General features: G+C 53.5%; 2 protein-coding genes across 10 annotated transcripts in view; one reads left to right on the top strand and one right to left on the bottom strand.

Annotated features, from left to right (window-relative positions):
• Positions 1-10812, bottom strand: part of TMPRSS4 (transmembrane serine protease 4) — a 34128-nt gene extending 23316 nt beyond the window's left edge. The window contains exon 1 of one of the 3 annotated variants that reach the window (XM_008513496.2): positions 10513-10812. In XM_008513496.2, coding sequence (XP_008511718.1) covers positions 10513-10515 — 3 coding nt within the window. In that variant the 5' untranslated portion in view covers positions 10516-10812. The remainder of the gene's footprint in view (positions 1-10512) is intronic. The other 2 variants (XM_070623226.1, XM_070623227.1) reach the window with 2 other exon arrangements.
• The window catches only part of SMIM35 (small integral membrane protein 35), a 73273-nt gene continuing 56675 nt past the window's right edge, over positions 1915-18512 (top strand). For 2 of the 7 annotated variants that reach the window (XR_011540879.1, XM_070623231.1), the window contains exon 1: positions 1930-2252. Coding sequence is in view for 3 of the 7 variants with exons in the window: in XM_070623231.1 (XP_070479332.1) it covers positions 2246-2252 (7 nt within the window). In the remaining 4 variants the exon portion in view is untranslated. Of the gene's footprint in view, positions 2253-18512 lie in introns of all 7 variants that reach the window. The other 5 variants (XM_070623234.1, XR_011540882.1, XR_011540880.1 and 2 more) reach the window with 5 other exon arrangements.

Genomic DNA, 18512 nt, shown 5'->3' with positions numbered 1-18512 from the left:
GCCAGCCCCCAAAACTGTGGTGGGTCCCTGCCGCGATCACAGGATGCAAAGTTGGAGGGGTCTCTGGAGAGCATCCCCCGCAACTCCCTCATTTTCTGATGAGAAAACAGGCCAGAGAGGGCAAATGTTTTGTCCTGGAGTTGATAGAGGGGAGGGAGCTGAGAGGCCACCAAAGACCAACTGCCCCTCCTTCTTTGCTGGAGGCATCTCCCTTTATCCCCAAATTGAACTCAGCCCCTGGCCACAGCTGCCAGAGCCCAGGCCCAGCCCAGCCCAGGCGAAGGCATCAGCCCTTCCCTTTTTGTTGGGGCCGCTGGCTGGGTCTTGTTTGCTGTGCTGATTCAGTCTGCCATGGAGCCCTGACTCCTGGGTCGAGCCCAACCAGTGTCCCACCTAGGGCTCACCCAGGAATGAAGCTCCTGCTGTCTGGAGTACAATGCAAGGGCAGGCACGGCCAGGACTTGGGAGCCCAGGAGGGCCCCAGCTGGAGGAGGTGGGCGGTGCCGTGGGAAGGTGGAAGTGGGTAGGTGTTGGGTGGCTGAAAAACACCTGCTGAAAGCCTGATGAGCTCAGCGAATCATCTTTCCCTGCTTCTCTTTTGGTCCCCAGTGGCAGAACGACATTACTCCAAGACCCAAATGTGGAGGCAGACCAATTGACTACCGGAGTTGGGTCTTGTTATACGGGTTACAGTATCTTGCATAAATGCTATCCCATTTAATCCCCAGAACAACCCTGAGAATTATCCCATTTTACAGAAGAGAAAACATAGATTAAATGGCTGCTGTGGCTCCAGAGCAGGTAAGTTGCAGATCCAGCTTTTGGGGCCAGGCTTCTGGACTCAGTGGACTGTTTTCATTTCTCCAGTTTCAGGAACCTATTTCAGTAAGTGTCATTAGCTGGCGCTGGGTCTTTTTGACTCTCTACTCCCCTGCAATCAAGTCTAGCTGCACATACTTAGCATGTAGTGGGTATGCGGAGAATGCCTCAGCATGTCCCGAGGTCTTCATCCGTCTGAAGGCAAAGCCACCTCTACTTGGTTCCTGGCTCTGCCAAGTCATCCATGAACAGGGGTAAGAAGACCCTCCTCCCAGAGTATCTGGTAGAAAGGGCCTACTGCAGTGCCTGGCACATAGTAGGGGCTTTATTGCTATTCTTCCCTCTCTTCCATTAGGTTTGTTTCTTTCTCACCTGCTTCTCTTTCCTTTATGTAACAATTGCCCTCAGCCCCTGGTGTTTTAGATCCCAGAGAAACTCCTAGTTGGGCTTAGCTCAGCTTTAACCGTCCAGCTCAGAGACGATGAACCCAGACACAAGGCAGCTCTCGTTTTTAAATGGGGATGAGGATTAAGTGTGCTGCAGAGAAGCCACAAAGAGTGGGGAGCATGAGTTCTCATCTTGCCTTGTCTTCTGACTTACTGTGTGGCCTTGGGCACTCCTCTCAACCTCTCTGAACATCAAGGTCCCTTAGGGGAATTGGGAACTCTCTTTCAGAAATGATGAAATAGATAAAACAGTTAATAATCACACAATGAAATGGGCAAGAGCTCCACCAGGCTAATAAAGAGGTGCAGAAGAGGTGGCAACTCACAGAAGCCAAAGGAGCAGACAGCCTGGCCAGCTCCTCTGTGTGCTTTCCTTGCCAAGCAGCCTGCCCCTGGGCCTTATTTCTCTCTTCCTTTCCTCAGTGCTGATGCTGCATTTCATTGTCTGGAAAGCAGTCAGTATGGGCAGAGCTGGGATGGGTGGGGTGAGGGAGAAGGGAGAAAAGCAGGGGCTCACGGTAAGGGGCTTTCCGGGGCCCTGCTCCAGTCTGTGGCAGCACCGGGCCCCCATGGGGGGAAAGCCCCAGCTTCCCGGGTCTCTCAGGGAAAATCTAGAGCCAGGAATGCTGCTGTTGCTAGGTGATGGGATAAACAGGTCCTTTGTGGCTCTGGCAGGTGGCAGCTAAGTTGCTGAGGCCAGTGACACAGCAGGAGGGAAAACCCAGGGGACGGGGTGGGGAAAGTTATCGGGTAAGCCAAGAGACCCAGAGGCTGCTCACCGTCCGCTCGCATAGGGTGTTTGGCCACTGGCTGGCCCAGGTGCTCAGAGGCTGCCTCACGCTGCTCTCTGCCCCCGAACCTGCACCCCGCTCCCAACCCGACTGCACGCGTCTGTGTCCTCTGCACCTGCGGCTGGGAGAGGGCAGTTTGATGCCTTTGCCAGGCTGGGGCAAGTGCCTGGTCTCTTGGGTGCCTCAGCCATGACAGGTAAGGTGAGGAGTGGGGACATGAGGGCTGGGTGACCACAAGTCAGGAGAGGAGGGTGTGAGTTTCCCGAGCTGAGCCTGGCTGTGATGCAGCCGCCCTGAGTATGTGGCGGGTTCTCAGAGATGACAGATTGTGCTGACTTTCAAGCGCCTTCTGAACTGATAGCCTGTCTCCAGACAGATCCCCTCAGCCCGGGCCACACACAGGTGGGTCCCAAGGCTCCCCCTGGGGAAAGGCCTCACGTGCTCTGCCTTGTGTCAGGGGTCCTCAGGGCAGCACATTCTCCTAGAGGACTAACCTCGGCCTCGGCTGCCACGTTAGAAACCATTCGCCTTGTTCTAAGCCACATAGGTGCTGACCTGTTGGCAATTTGAGCTGAGCACCTTGGCTCCCATCCCAGCACATAATGGCTCCAGGGCAGGGCCTGGGACACGCGGGAGGTGTCAGGTGGCCTGCCATTATCCTGCTGCCAGCCTGCTGTTCAGCTGCCATCTTTTAAGAATTAGCCTTTGTGTTCAAACATAGCTCTTAACTCAGGAGGGCCAGGGGAGAGGATGACAGTGTAACTATGCTTCTTTCACAAATGGAGCAATTGAGGCACAGAGCTGTTATGCTCTCTCGCCCTTTGTCATGTGGCAAGACAGCATGAAGGGCAGGTGTGAGCTATTAGTACCTGCCCACTGGGTTGGGTGGGACTGAAGGAAGACCTGGTTCCCGGTTGGAGGGAGCTCGCCTCCAGGCGATGTGACCAACTGCAGCTCTTACAAGTCCCTCTGAGGTCCTCCTCTTGGTCTCTGGGAGGCAGTCCATTCTCTGCGGACTTTCTGCGTTCTTGACAATTCTACTGTGCTCAGCTGTCCTTCTGCCCCAGGGTGGTGGGTGCATCCATTCCCGGCAGGGAAGGATGGGAAGGAAGGTACCATCACCTTTGCACACCTGAGGGCAGTGCCTGGGCAGTGGCTGGAGAGGACATGAGACAGCCATTAGGGTCGGGCCACTCAGACTTCCTGACAGGGACCCTTAGGGGTTTGCCCTTGGGAAGGGCGGATGCATCCTGAAGCTTAGAGGGCTTCTCTAAACATTGCACTTTACCTGAACTGAGGAGCTCCACCCACAATGCAGTCTGATGTTTATGAAAATCCCATGAAGTTTACACTGTCTTTGAAAAATCATACTCCCTTTTGCTCGTCCCGAATTGTCCTTTAAACTTTAAGGAGGAGGGAAGTGGTGGGGAGGGAAGAGGCCTTTGGTGTTGTAAGGTCTGACTCTACTATCTATCTGCTGAGCAGCCTTGGGAAAATCACTTAACATCTCTGGCACCCGGTTTCCTCCTTGGGAAGCAGATATGTTAAAACTATGATAAAACTAGGTAGCGAGACTGGTTGTGTCAGGTGCCCCACCTGCTAGTTATGATGCCCCTTTTCAAGCCTGCAGGAACCCCATCTGGTCCTCTCATGATGTTACAGACTGGCTCCTGGCACCCTGGCTTGGTCTTTGCGATTTGAGGGGTCTCAGCTGCTCTGGTCAGAAGTGGGTTGTCCCTGATCCTGCTCCTCCTGAGCTCTGAGTCAGGAGCACTGACCTGAACCCAGCTGTGTCCCTTACCAGCTATGCGGTCCTGGGCAAGTTACTTCGTTTTGCTGAGCCTCAGTTTCTTCATCTGTAAAATGGGGAGAATATGCTCTGCTTCTTAGTGTTGCTGGTGAGCATTAACTGGGATGATGCAGGCTGTGCCTGGCTTGGCGCTTGACGTACAGAGGAGTTTAGTACGTGAACATCAGTGCCCTCAGCTCCAGTTACCCTGCAGGCTTGGGGAGCAGAACTCCACCCAGCGTTCGAGGAAGGTCTGCATGCACGGCGGTTCTGTAGGAGGGCAGGGTGAGCATCCCCACTTGTCCTGGATGCTCCCAGAGAACCAGTCTCTGCGGGGCTGGTTTGGCTGCCGCAGCAAAGGGCTGCCACCTGCCGGCAAAGGCCTGTAGTGACGCCTGGATCCCTCCTGTGAACTCTGAACTGGGAGCCTATAAATAGGGCTTCAGCAGCGTGCCAGGGACTTCTCTGCATCTGTGACTTTGCAGTTGCATAACTGAAGCTCCTTTACCACGTTCCTGCCCACCCACCTAACTCCGTGGGTGCCTTATGCAGTGTTTCCTCACTAGGCTGCCATTCACTGGCGGACGCTGTGTTTTACAGTAGGTGGACCATAGGCCTCAGGCAAGTTATTTAACCACTGGGAGCCTCAATTGTGTGTGTGTGTGTGAGACAGACAGAGAGACACAGAGAGAGAGAAACAGAGATTCAATAAGTCTTCCACTTAGAGAGACCAAAATATGCCTAGCAGATAGCACATTGCCTGGTATGCAGTGAAGATGCGATAAATGTTAGCAATAGCAACGACAACAATAATAATACTTTGTCCACTCAGTCAAGCACTGTCCTGGGGGCTGAATACAGCAGTGAACAAAAGAGGCAAAGTGCTTGTGCCCATGGAGCATATGTTCTATTATTTTTATTAATAATTAATAACAATATTAATATAGAAGCTAGTAAGTGCTTGACATAGTAGATACTCAGACATTATTAATTATTAATGGGAGAGAACCTAGTCGAGGGCTTAGCATACGTGTAATAGGAGCTGAACAAGTAGTACCTATTTTTATGCTTTCACTAGGCCAAGGGGCCTGACTTCAGGAGGAGAATCGATGGACTGGAGTGCACTGGGAGAGGGTGACTAGGGCAGTTAGGGGCCCTGAAATGATGTCACGTGACCTATGTGACCTCTCTATGAACACAGGGTTTAGGACGCAGGCCAGGGAAGCGAAGACCTTCAGTAGTACAGATGTGGTCCTTTAAAATGTGTCAGGCCACCTTAAGGAAGCGGCAAAGAGGATGCGGAGGATCCTCTGACGCGGGGGGAGGTTAGAGAAACTGCTTTCTCTTGGCAAAGGGAAGATTGTTTTCAGCAACAGAAGCTGGGAAAGTCGAAGCTGGGTTGTGGAGGAAATTTCCACAGTAGCGGAAGGCAAGGACAGACAAAGGCTCTGCAGCATCCCTGGGGGGTTCCGTGGAGCCGAATCAGGGGGAGGGGCGGGGCAGAAGTGGGTGGGGGTCACGGCCGTTCCCAACACTCTCGCTCTGGTCTGGGGTCTGTTTTTCAGGTGTGGTTCTACATCAGATTTCAGTGGGGCCAAGAGCTCTGAGGCTGAAATGCATTTGGGGAACCCACTTCTCTGGAAGACCTCCAAGGCTGTCTCCTTAGGGCCTGGGGTCGGGAAGAGCTCGTTGTTAGCCTGGCACTTCTGTGGTCTGCTCCCATAGGCAAGACTAATCCCAGGCTTGATTTACTTACAATTTTCTCCCTTTAAATCCTCTCTCTATCCTTAGTGGTCTCCTGGTAACTTGGGTTTTTTTTCCTAACTAGCATTGGATATGAAACTTTCTCTTAGTTGTCTCAAAAGGCTATGCCCGCTGGCTTCCTTCGTCCATGTTTGTTCCCTCCTCAGTGACCTTTAGTAGATCAGCGAGGGATGCAGTCAACGACCTGGCCTTTCCTCCACTCGGTTCTGCCAGCTGATGCAGTCTTCACTCAATGCACATTTTGTTATAAAATCTATCAGTTTCTAGGTAAGGAAGCAGGGCACCCTGGTCCTGCAGTTTCTAGTTCGAGTTCAAGTCTAGTTTCAAGTTCAGGTCTTGTGGGTCCACATCTTGGAGGAGAAGGAGGGCATAAGGGAAAGGCAGGGTGCTTGATGTCGAAATCCCAGACCTTGGAGTCCCAGCTCTGACTTTTCTTGGCTGAGTGACCCTTTCCATGTCACTTAAGCTCCATGAGCCTCGGTTTCCCCATATGTACAATGAGGACCACAAGGTCTTAGAGAGTTGGTGTAAGACTCAGGGAGACTCTGGATGTGAATGTGTTTCTCAAGCCGCAAGATGCTGCGCTCGCTGCATTGGGGCGGCTGTCGTTATTGTTATCTTTAGACCGCCAGCGATTCCTACCCAGCAGGATAGGTCCTCCCGACAGCCTGGCAGGACCCTCCTCCCTGGGGATGGGAGATGTGATCCTGCATGAAGTCCCAGTGTCGGGGTGGGAATGGGATGAAGGTGAAGTGGGGTAACCTCAGCTACATTGCCCTCTTCCTGTTGACACCCATGGGTGAACGAGTGCCCTGCTCCGACTGGGGTGGGGGGAGCAGATTACCCTGCCTCTGTTCCATCTATGGAGTATACAGAACTGAAGGCTTCGATTTTGTATACTCTTCTCTGAATCTCCTACAGTGTCTTGCCGGGGCTTAGCACAGAGGATATGCTCAGGAAACACATGCTGAATGAATGAATGCATATTGTAAAGGAAGAAATTGAGATGTAGGAAACGCCTAAAGCATTGGCAGGCTCAGCCCCACCAGCAGGTGGAGCCCAGCCGGACCCATGTGCAGGACATTTCGTGATGGAAGACACTGCTGCCACCCCTGGACAGGAGCCCACCCCTGGACAGGAGCCATCCTGGTCTCTTGCCCTCTTCCTCAAGGGTTCCTTTCATCTGCTCCCCTCTGAGAGTTCCCCGTAGCATGTGGATTATGCTAGGGAGCTGGAGACTGCCCTGGGAGGGAGGGGTGAGTCTTGTTTGCAAATTTCTCTGCTGCTGTGGTGATCATTAGTCAGAGCTGCAGGCTGCAAGGGGGATTGCCACATTGGCCCTGCCCAGACTCTCTCTTCCCTATCGCTGGGGTTTCCAGGCAGCTCAGGGCTGCCCCGCCCTCAGCCCAGCCCTGTCTGGGATGAAAACACCTTCGTAACACCTCTGGTAGAATCTGGCGTCTTTTCCGATCAGACTTGGCAAGCCTTGTTTTCAGTTTCACATAAGTCCGATTGCTGGTTGGTGGGGATTTAGCTGTGGGTCATTTATCTGTCATTCATTCACAATCTTAGTCACAAGCATTTATCAAGTACCTGTTCTGTGCCAGGTCCTGTACTAGGTTTGGAGCCGAAAGGTGGAAAAGACACAGACCCTGTCCTCAAGAAGCTCAGTCTGCTGGCAACAGATTTATAAAAAGATGTGGCAGGCGAACACAGCTTCAATTTGGGGGGATTCACTGTCTCGGGGAATCATTGCCTCGGAATCTGAGGGGTTTGCCCAGGCAGAGGTTTTCATCAGAGCAGGGAGGAAGGCAGAGGGAAGAGGAGCTGCCTGGGCAATCGGAGAGGCCAGGAGAGTTTCCGGGCCGAGGGCATTTGTCTCCTGCTGTCTGGGGTTGGCTCTGGGGCTTCAGGAAGTTTGTCCAGAGTTCCTGAGCCCTGTTTTTGGTCTCTTTTTCCCATTTTCCCCATCTGCCCCGGACTAGTCTCTCCTCATTTCCTGCTTTCAGCTCCTCAGATTCTCTAGGTCTTTGTCATGGGGACAGGCCAGGGAGTGAAGGGTATTTGCTGGCATTCTCAGCGGTGGCTGGGAAGGAAGGCTGAGAGGAGGAGAGAGGCCTGGGGGGCATGAGGGAAGCTGACTTCTAAACCACTTCTCCACCTCATTAGCCAGGCCCACAGCTCGACCGCAGAGCAGGGGAAATGGAAGGCAGGCTGGGGGATGTGCTTCCACCTTTGCATATGCTGTTCCCTCTGCCTGGAGTGGCCCCTTTTCCCCACCTGCCCAGCTCCTGTGCAGCCCTCAGCCTCCCTGACCTCCAGCAAGGCCATGCGCCCTGGTCTTCGTCTCACAGCTCCCTGTGTCACCACAGCACGGATCTCAGGGGTTAGTTGAACGTGACTTGGTGTGATCGAATGACAACCATCTATCCCTCCCCACCTGCCACCCCTCTAGACTCTGAGCTCCATGAGAGCAGGACCTATGTCTGCCGTCTCTCATCAGCAAGTCCAGTGCTGGCACAGAGGAGGCACGCTGCCCGTTTGGTGGCGTGAATGAATGAAGCTGGATGCCTGCTGCCCTGCCCGCTGGGGAAGGTGGCCAAATTCTGGAGGTGTCTCCACCCACAGCGTGAGTGCCTGGCGGCTGCTGAGTCCCTTCCCTGGCCCAGCCCCACTGAGCTCCCAGGCACGGCGGGGACCCTGACTCCTAGCTCGATGTAGGGGCCTGCGTGACAGCCCCATGGGGCCTGGACTTCAGCTGTGCCCCTCTGTGCTCCCTGTGCCTGTTGCTCCAGCCTCAGCACCCTCCCCGAAAGGCCTCTCCCTCTGCAGCGCCGCTCTTTCTTGCCATTCACATGCACTTCCTCCACCTCAACACGCTTCCCACCTTCTCTGCCTGGAGAGAGCTGCTCATCCTTCAGGGTCCAGCACAAGTACCTTCTCTTCTGGGACAACTCCCCGACCACTCCAGAGAGAACTGACTGCATTCTCTCTTCCAGGGGTACCTTGCATCGCCTCTGGTATTGGATCTGTCACCTTCTCTTAGGATCCTTTGCTTAAGGAGCTATCCTTCCTCTGGATTTCGAGAATTGAGGCGTGGGCCCCTTTTGCCCCCTTCCAGCCATCTGGAGGCTGGTCAAGAGCGGGGGCTGATTAAATGGTGGTTGGAAGGATGGACCTACTTTGAGGGTCACAGCAGCATTAAGACCCCCACTCAGGTAGTGCTAAGATGCAGCAACCGTGCGGGACTCCGACTCTGTCCAGGGAGGGCCCTGTGGGTGTGGGAGGAGGGGGGAGGGGAGGGGAAGGGGAGAACTGGGTCTGGGCATGAGTTGTCTGTCTCTCCCCAGGGCTGGGAGCTGTGGTTATCCCGGCCTTATTAGAGGGAAATAGAATAATTAGGCACAGGTGATTTAACAGCTAGCTCAGGTACCAGGAGCTCCCTGGGTCCCACCCTGGATCCTGGCCATGCTACCTTTGCCTTTGGGCCCCAGGCCTGTCCGCTCCACCACAGTGTGCCCACCTGCCCTCCCTCCTTGTACAGCAATGCCCAGCTCCTTCCCTGGGCGGCGGAGGGTCATTGCTGGCCGTGCCACCCACCTGTCGTTTCCGGGAGCAGATTCCTATTAGTCACAGTCCTTACATTTGTCAGGCCTTCCTGGTTCCCAGAACCTATTCACATGTATTCTCAGCCCGTTCAATCTTTCCACTAACCCTGTGTGCATGCAGAGAGGGTGGCATGGACAATGTTTCTACTTTACAGAGAGACAGAACGGGTCTCAGAAAGAGTAAAGTCTCAAGACTAATAGGCTCATAACGGGGCTGGCCATTGACCTTCTGATCCTACAGTGAGGGCTCCAGTTACTACCTCCTTCCATGTCCCTCCCTCAAGAGGCACCCCAGGTTTCCCCAGTGTCACCAAGAAGCAGCTCACAGCCAGGTGGGCTGGCACTGCCTCCCTCTCTCTCCTGAGAGCCCCGGGGATGTTGCTCCTCTGCACTCAGGCTGGGCTGCTAGGGCGCTTTCTCGATGGGGACGTCGGGGGCTGGCGCTTCAGTCCTGGCTGACCCGCAGAGTAAAGCGGGCGAGCCCCTCCCCGACTCTGACCCTCAGCTGCCCCCGCGCCCGTGCTAGAGTTTTGCCAGACTTTTCAGAGGCGTGTCCTGGGAAATGCCTAGGCTGGGAGTTACCTGAGGGGCCCCGGCAGGTCATCTCTTTTCCCTGTGGACAGAGCGCTTCCCCTTCCCTCCGCTTTCATTTTCCTGTTGGTGGCCGGGCAACAGCAGCTTCTTGGCCAACAGTTGGAGAAGGAAGATTCCCTGGGTTCCACCTCGGGCCCAGTTGTTTCCTCTTCCCTCCCTGTCCTCAACTGATGAGATTGATTCTCTTTGCCCCAAGACAGTGAAGAAGGTTGAGGAGGAGAGAGGGCAGGGCTGAGAAAGAGACCGTGTAGATCTCCACAACACCCTAGGCTGTTTTGAGGCAGCTCGCTACTGTTTTCTTGAAACACAAAAGGAGTCTGTTTCCCCAGGGAGGTGGCATCAAAACAGCCCTTCGCCCTCGGAAAAAGAGTGCCAACCTCCAGCCAACGGCCCAGGAGACACTGGGCAAGAAAGCAGGCAGGATTTAGGAGGGGATAGTCAGGAAGGATCGTCCTGGCCTCTGTGTCTCAGCTTCCTTGGTGCTGGTGCAAGGGCTGTTGGCAAGGAGGGCGAGAGGAGGGCAGGCAGGTCCTGAGACGCATAAGCAGCTGGAGTGTGGGGGCAATTGGAGTGTGACCTCTTTTTTAACCTAGAAGGTGTTATAAAATTCTCAGCAGATGACCTCTAAGGCTGCCTGAAGGGCGCTTTGTTAGGAGACCCACCCTCCCCGAGTCTTCGGAGCAGAGGGTCCCCACACTCACCATGCTGGTTCTGTGATCTTCCAGACTCCTCTATGGCCTGCAGCTGAGGTCGGCAACCCAAGTCAGGGGAAAGGCCTCCCCAGAGCGGGCCCGGGCTGGCAGTAGGTCAGAGATCCCCGGGCAGCATTGGCTGGAGGAAGCCTAAGTGCAGGGCAGGCCTTGCTCCCTCAGGTCCAGCATCCTTCTGCCCTTAGCCAGCAGGCTGCCTCCTACCGCTGTATTCCAGGAGTGGTTTGGGGACTGCGGGGCAGGTCGATTAAAACAACCCTGCAGGTGAAGTTGCCAAACTGGAATGATTGTGTATCTTGTAACCTGACACCTATCTTAAGGGTTGGCACAACACCTCCCGTCATTCACTCAGGGCCCTTCGCCTCAGAAGAGGTGACACACCTAGGTGTCGCAAAAGCCTTCCCGCCTAAATGACTTCCACCCAACCGGGTGTTGGCTGACGGGGATGTCAGAAGGTACTGTCTCTCCTAGTTGCATGACTTCTCACCGTATGGGTGCTTGGTTTGGGGTTGTGGGAAGGTAAAGGAGTTTGGGGGGTGGGCTGCTCACTGGACCTGGACTGTTGCCACGTGTGGAGCAAGAGGATTAGGACAGCCATGGAGAAGGACGGTTTCTTCCATGAAGAAGACGAGGTATACCCCCTTCCCTGGACCTCAAGGGCGAAGCTGTCCCGTGCAGACCGTCCCTTCTGAGGGCTTCTTGCCCCTGCTCACCAGTTATTAAATATTTTGCATATCACCCTTGGTGCCATGGCTCGGACCCCAGTCTTCCCTCTGTACGGGGTCACTTCTGAGTCACATCCTGCTGCATCCTGAGGCCTGAGCTCCCCATGGCCAGGGGGTGTGGAAGGCGACACCTTGGAACCGCAGAACCACAGAGCTGGAAGGGACATGGGCAACTGTCTTCTCCCATTCCTTTTGTGAGTGAGGAAACTAAATCCTAGAGAGGCAAAGCCAAGCGCCCAAGATCTCACAGTAAATTAGTGTCAGATTCCGAACAAATCCAGACCTCCTTCCATCTCTCAGCCTTGACCCTCCCCGGAGACCAGCCCAGGTTGGACCTGTGGATTGGCCCTTCCGCTGATAACACGCCCTCTCTTTAGTTCTCACAACAACCCCTGAGGAATATTTTGTTCCCATCTGACCGTTGAGGGTATCATAGTTTGTGGAGATGAAGTGACTGGCCCCTAGGTCACGCCGAGTTTTTGGCCGAGTTGGGACTTGACTCTGGTTCTCTCTCCTCTCCGTGTGAACAGGCTGAGTGAAACACTAGTGTCTGAAAGCCCTGTGCCTGGTCTGGGGAGATGTGCCCACGGGAGACCGCAGTGACGTGTGAGTGGGAGGAGTATGGGGTGGATGTCACCGATTGTTGGCCAGCTCTCAGCTGCCCAATGCGGTGTGGCTCTGAGCTTGCCTCCGAGCAGCGGGCTGGTCTGCAGCGTCTCTGGAACCAACATGGCCCCAGCACTCCCCTTCTTCAGGGCGGTGGCCTTTAGAATTGGAGGTTTTGGGCAGAGTCTAGCGCCTGTGATTTCAGGACAGCCAGCTTCAGGGGACAGGCTGCAAAGACCCAGGCAAACATCTCCCTTTTAAGGAGGACTCCAGCAGCCGGGCAGTGAGAGGCCAGCGTGCCACCTCGGACCGGGCTCTCCCTAGCCTTGGTTCCTCTATGTGCCAGGTTAAATATCCGGCCCCAGGTTTGTATCTGCTCACTGGGCGCTCAGGTGATGAACCAGGAAGGAGGTAGCTGCCTGGGCAAGAACGCTGCTGGGCGAGGCTTGTGGGGGACTGATTACTCAGCCCTCCTGGCTGCGGCTCTGGGCCCGGCAGCCAGGTGGGTCTGGGAGCCTGAGGGGAGGCCTGAGAAGGAGGCACGTGCACAGGAGGTGGGCAGGGCTGCTCAGATGGCCGGGGAGGAGGAGGCTGCAAAGCCTATAGGTGGAAGCACAGAGGCCTGGAGAGAGCAGAGGTCTCACTCCTCCCAGGTGCCAGGTGAGAACAGCCGGCAGGACCCCCCATTCATGCAGAGGCAGCCTCCGCTCCCCAGTCTGTCTGCCTCCAACGGCCGTCTCTTTGCTACCCATCTCTTTAAATTCTCCTCCTATTTTCTTTCCTCCTTCCTCTTTCCTTTTGCGCTCCTTTGATCTCCTCTCTTTCTCCAATCATGTTTCCTCTTCCTTCTTCCTTTCCCTCTTGTTTCGAGCATGTGGGTCAAGCTAGTGAAGTCTCAGCTGCAGAGCCCCTCTCTTGCACGGCCCCTCCAAGGCCGGGCGGGGCCCCAGCCACAGGTTCACGTGGTCATGTGTTTCTGTACATTTTGCAGCAGGTTTTTCTGTCATATCTTTTCTTGTAGAGGGATCCTCGAAACAAATAAGCATCGGGCCTCACAAAGCCTGGCTCTCCCTTGGTGAGGAGCATGGGCTCTGGGAGCCTGGAGTCCTGAGTCCTAATCCCAACCACACTGATGATTTGTGACTCTGGGCGTTTTATTTAACCCTCCTGAGCTTCACATTCCTCCTCTGTAAAGTGGGGATAAGAATAGTACTGACCTCATACGGTTGTTATGAGGATTAAATGAGATATCTCTGTCTGGCACCTAAAAGAGACTTCGTCACTGGAGCTGTTCTTCCCGTTCATTTCACAAAATGTGTGTTTATGGAGCTCCTGCTAGAGCCGGCTCTTGTGCTGGGCCCTGGGGATTAGGAGATACAGACACAGCCCTGCACACACTCATCTCATGGTCTGCTGGAGCGGATATGGCGCATCCACAAATCACGCAAGGTTAAGAAGGCGTTCTACTCGACGTAAAAAGAAAACTCTTCAGGGGTTGAGATCCTTCTTCATCTTTCACTGCCCTCTCTTTCCCTCCCTTCCTTCCCCCTTCCTTCATTGTCTCCCTAGGACTTTTTTTTACCTAGATATGTAATTTATAGGACAGTGTATCAGTTGCCAGTTGTTTCTGATTGGACATTTGATTTTAATATCAACAGCCCTTTGCCCATGCATGCATCCATCCATCCAGTGAATATTTTCTATGGTGTTTCTGGGGTTAGACACTGTGATTGCAGAAAAAGAACTCTGGCCTTGGAGAGCTCAGTCTGCCCACATACTGCACTTCCCCTATTAAAGCAGGAGCTTCTGAGGGCACCAAGCCCTCTAGATGCTTCCCGCTCAGGGCGTGTCTGCAGAACCAGCAGCAGCGGCATCACCTGGGAGCTTCTTAGAAATGCAGGCTCAGCACTGTCCTCGCTTTCCCAGACCTCCTGAATCAGGAGGAATCTGCGTTCCAATATCCCCGGGTGATTCGTATGCTTCTTGAAGTCTGAGAAGTGCTGTTCTGGATCTCTTCTCACGCTCAGGAGTGGGTCGAGGCGGTTACTTCTGGAGTAAGCTGAATTCAGAGACTGGACCTCGACCTAGATGAACCTTTGGGGTTCCTTCCAGCCAGCAGAATCTATGGTTCTTTCCTCTGAGCCCAAGTAATTTGAGATCAGTTTCAGTGACAGGCCCTTTTGTTCGAGTCTCTCCAGGAATTAAGCAGAGAAGGGTACAGCCCGTGGACACATGCTGGCCACAGCCCGAATCAGCCCAGCCAAGTGGCTCTCAAGTGCAGCATGTAGGGAATGCAGTGTCTGTCCTATGGCGACAGCAAGGGGCACTTCGGCTCGCTGTGAGGGGTGCAGTGTGGCTCTCTGTTGATTCTCTGACTTTCCAGAGGGAGTTTTCAGTACTTAGCAACCCTTCTCCCAAGACATGGTTTGGGGCCCCAGGCTGTAGAATTGAGCCTCAAATATCTGTACCAAAGGACTGGGGAAATCGAGGGCCCCCAACCCTGGCTGACCCCTTTTGTGTGGAAGTTGCCCTTCCTCTGTGACCCTTGCCAGGAGGAACTCCCATAGGTGCGGGAACTAAGGCTGGGTGTGGAGTTAGGGGAGACAGGTGTGTCTGAGAATGACACAAGACCTTTGCGTCAATAAGACATAAAAGTAAAAAACAACTAACACGTAATATGCGCTCCGGTGTGCCAGGCTTTTATGCCTGTGCAGAGAAATTGGGTTATGTGATTGAGTCCTTGCTGCCACCCTAGGATGTGGGCGCTGCCGTTGCCTCCATTTTACAAAGGAGGAAACTGAGGCTCAGAGAGAGTTGGGACCTGGGTCTGTGTAGCCTAGGATGCCCAGGTCTTTTCCATGACATCGTGCATGGGTAGGCCTTGCGTGACTTGTGGAGAGGGTATGCAATGGCCTCTGTGGCCCTCCAGGGACCTCCAAAAGCTATTCAGGACCCCGTGGTACCAGGGCTCTGGGTGGGCCTGCCTGGGTCCCGGGGGCAGTTTCCACTTTGCCCGTGTAATTTGAAATCAGTCTGGGAAAAATCCTTGTCATTCAGCCCTCTCCCCCTAAATGAGGCCAGGACTGAATTTTAGGTTATTTCTGAATCCAGTCTCTCTCTCTTTTTTTTTTAAGATTGGCACTTGAGCTAACATCTGTTGCCAGTCTTCTCTTTTTTTCTTCTTCTTCTCCCCAAAGCCCCCAAGTACATAGTTGTATATTCTAGTTGTAGGTCCCTCTGGCTGTGCTGTGTGGAACAGTGCCACAGCATGGCTTCATAAGCAGCGCTGGGTCCGAACGGGCAAAAGCCTGGGCCACCAAAGTGAAGTGCACAAACTTAACCACTCGGCCACGGGGCCGGCCTCGTCTTCTCCTTCTTTTCACCTGTCTCTAGAGGATACGTTTTGAACTTCACTCTGGTTTAAAGAAGCAGGGAGGATGATGGCGCTGGGAGACATTGCTCTTCATCCTAACTGTGCTATAAATTTGAGACCATGAACATATAGGACTTTGATGATTTTTTTAAAAAGAATCTGGCTTAAATTAAGCAGTATAGATGGAAACTTTAAGACATTTATTTTCTCAGGATCCAGATAATCAACAGCTTCTACATGGAATAACCTCCATGCACAGCTTTAAATCTTAACTATGAGGGCTGTGTCACCTACTAGCTGTGTCACCTTGGACATATTATTTAACCTCTCCGTGCCTCACTTTCCTCATCTGTAAAATGGGTGACAATAATAAGATCTACTTTCTAGGGATGTTGTGAAGACTAAGTGATTTAATATTTGTAAAGTGCTTATAGTGGTGCCTGGCACACAGTAAGTGCCATATACATCTTGTCAGTGAAGGGAAGATGTTTATTATCTCTGTCATAGGTGAAATGAATCATTACCTTCAAAATGTATTTTTTCATTACTGGCGCCATGTATTCTATATGTGTCATTAATTCTTTATCACTTCATCACCAGTGCAAGTTTTTATTCAGGTTCTAGCCCCATCTTTTGCAAGTTGTGTGGGTGAGGGCAGGACCCTTAAACTTTTCGGCCTCAGTTACCTGCAGGGTTGAGATAGCTGCACCGTCTTCCCCGTGGGGTGGTTGTGAGGATGGGGGGAGAAAATGCTTGTGGGGGGCTTTGCCCACCGTAGGGAGGACTGTCCGTGTAAGGGAGGAGTTTCTCACAGACTGGGACGTGTGAGAATTTAGCGGGCCCTGATGTAGCCCATCCGCCTGCTCCAGCCTGGGAGGCGCTGGACAGTCCTGCAGCGGCGGTCCCACTGGGTTCTCAGAGCTGTGCTGAGTTTTGTTTGTCACGTGCTTGGCTCATCCTGTGGGCTCGTTCTGCATCCCCTCCCCTTGCAGAGGTGGTCCAGCCCCCACGTTCCTCCTTTCCTGGCCTCTGCCTTGGCACCTCTCCAGGAATGGGACTGCACCCCGATCCTTGGAGAGGCACAAACAGAAAGGGCCAGCTGCAGGCAGGCGGCTGAGCCAGAGGAGAAGGCGAGGCCAATCAGGGGCTTAAGAGGACAACATGCCCAGTCCCTCTGGCCTGGCTACTTAAGGACACCATCTGGAGGTCCTGAATCATAAAATGATCCAGCTCCGACTTTCTGCAGAGGTACCCTGGCAAAGGCCTGCTGCGGAGATGACAGCAGCTCCCAATTCGTCCTGGGAGCCTACACGTAAGTGGGGTGGGACCGGCCTTGCAGGTACGGGGGGCGTTCTAGCACAGGCAGTGGATCCAGAAAAGGCGGTGTGAGTGTCAGTGTCACATCTGGCATTGACAGGGAGAAAATGCCCTGACTGGTGAAGAAATACCACATGGCTCTGTGTACAGAGCTTTACAGGAACAAAGCACTTTTTCTCGTTTGACCTTCAAAACAACCCTTTGCAGTGGACCAGAGGACTGAGGTTCAGAGAAGTTGAGTGACTTGTCCAGGCTTCCATAGCTACTAAGACGTCCACCCGGAACTGACCAGCCCCAAGCCCCTTCAAGTGGTACCTTACCTTTTATTGGCAACTTGGCGGAATATGCTTCTGCTGGATTGTAGATGCCCATACTGGGTTGAATAATGTCCCCCAAGAATTTATGTCCACCCGGCTCCTCAGAATGTGACCTTATTTGGAAATGTGGTCAATGTAGATGCAATTAGTTAAGTTAGACTAGGTCATACTGGAGGAGGATGGGCCCTTAATCCAATGCGATTGATGAGAGAAGACACAGACACAAACATGCGCAGAGGGAAGATGCTGTGAAGACCTCAGGGAGAGTGCCGTGTGAAGATGGAGGCAGAGATTGGAGTGATGCTGCCATAAGCCAAGGAGCGTCTGTGGCTCCCAGAACCTGAGCGGGAGGCAGGCAAGGAAGGTTCCTCCGCTGGCTTCAGAGGAAGCACGGCCCCGCCACACCTGGATTTTGGACTTCGGGCCTCCAGAACTGGAGACAATCGAATTCTGCTGTTTAAGCTGCGCAGCGCACGGTACTTTGTTCTGGAGCCCCAGGAAGTGGATACAGCGCCCGTGGCAGGGGTTGTGTCTTACTCTTCTTTGTTCTTCCTGTTCCCTCCAGAGCTGCCATGTCTTTCCCCGTCCTTGACACTTATACACCCAGAGCGGCTCAATCCTGGTAGCCCATCCCCTAGGTAGACAAGGGTTTCAATCCTTGACTGAGATTATATTTATTGCAGCAAATTCACCTGTCTCAGGTACCTCATTAGACACTGTCACACCTGTCTAATCCTATTTGGCTCTGGCTTTTATTTAGTGTGACATCTACCTTCTCAGCTATACCAAGAGTGTGCCCTGTGGGCATGATGTTGTCTGGGAGGGCAGGTAGACGGCGGTGTGGCCATTGTGCCTTGGGAACGGGGTTTTGTCTTGCAGCCCCCTCAGAGAATCCCTGAGTCCTTCGGCCTGGGGCTGGTGGTCTCAGGCTGGCGCTGAGGGGTCATGCTGGATCTGCTCTCGGCCGTCAAGCGTGGGCTGGACCAGTGAAGGCGGGTGTAGGCCTGGGGCCATGGCCTTGTTTCTCGGGGGGCAGAGATGCTGAATTTTCTGCTTTTGCATTAGAAGGCCCTCCAAGGCGAGCATCCGATCTTGCTCAGGCTGTCACATAAAGGGAAATCTTGAGAAGGGCAGTGACCCTCCCTCCCAAAAAAGGTATTTCCCCTACCAGAGCCATTGAGCCAGGCCGTTGCAGATATTTGAGTCTAATCTTTGCCTGTTTACTGTTTCTGTCGCTGTCCCTGGATAGCCTCTTTATGCTGGGACTTCCTGCTACTTCTCCTTGTGCTGAAGGTGGGCTGGGAGGGGTGGAAGGAAGGCAGGTTAGGGGTGATGGAGAAGAGGTGGTGAATCAGAAAGAACATGGGCTCACTTTGAGTCCCAGCTTAGCGATCTTCTAGCTAAAGAAAGTCTGAAATATGTCTGGAAACTAGGCTCGCTGGAAGAGATCTCATTTATCTTTGTAAATGAGTGCCTGGCACACAAAAAGTACTTAAATGTTGCTTGAGTAAATTTAGTTTCAAACACAACTCCTGGGGGCCAGCCCTGTGGCCGTGTGGTTAAGCTTGCACGCTCCGCTTTGGCGGCCCAGGGTTTTGCCCATTCGGATCCTGGGCACGGACATGGCACCGCTCATCAGGCCACACTGAGGCG

This window comes from Equus przewalskii, chromosome 6 (assembly GCF_037783145.1).
Source record: "Equus przewalskii isolate Varuska chromosome 6, EquPr2, whole genome shotgun sequence".
Taxonomy (NCBI): domain Eukaryota; kingdom Metazoa; phylum Chordata; class Mammalia; order Perissodactyla; family Equidae; genus Equus; species Equus przewalskii.
This window is presented reverse-complemented; position numbering and strand designations above follow the sequence as displayed.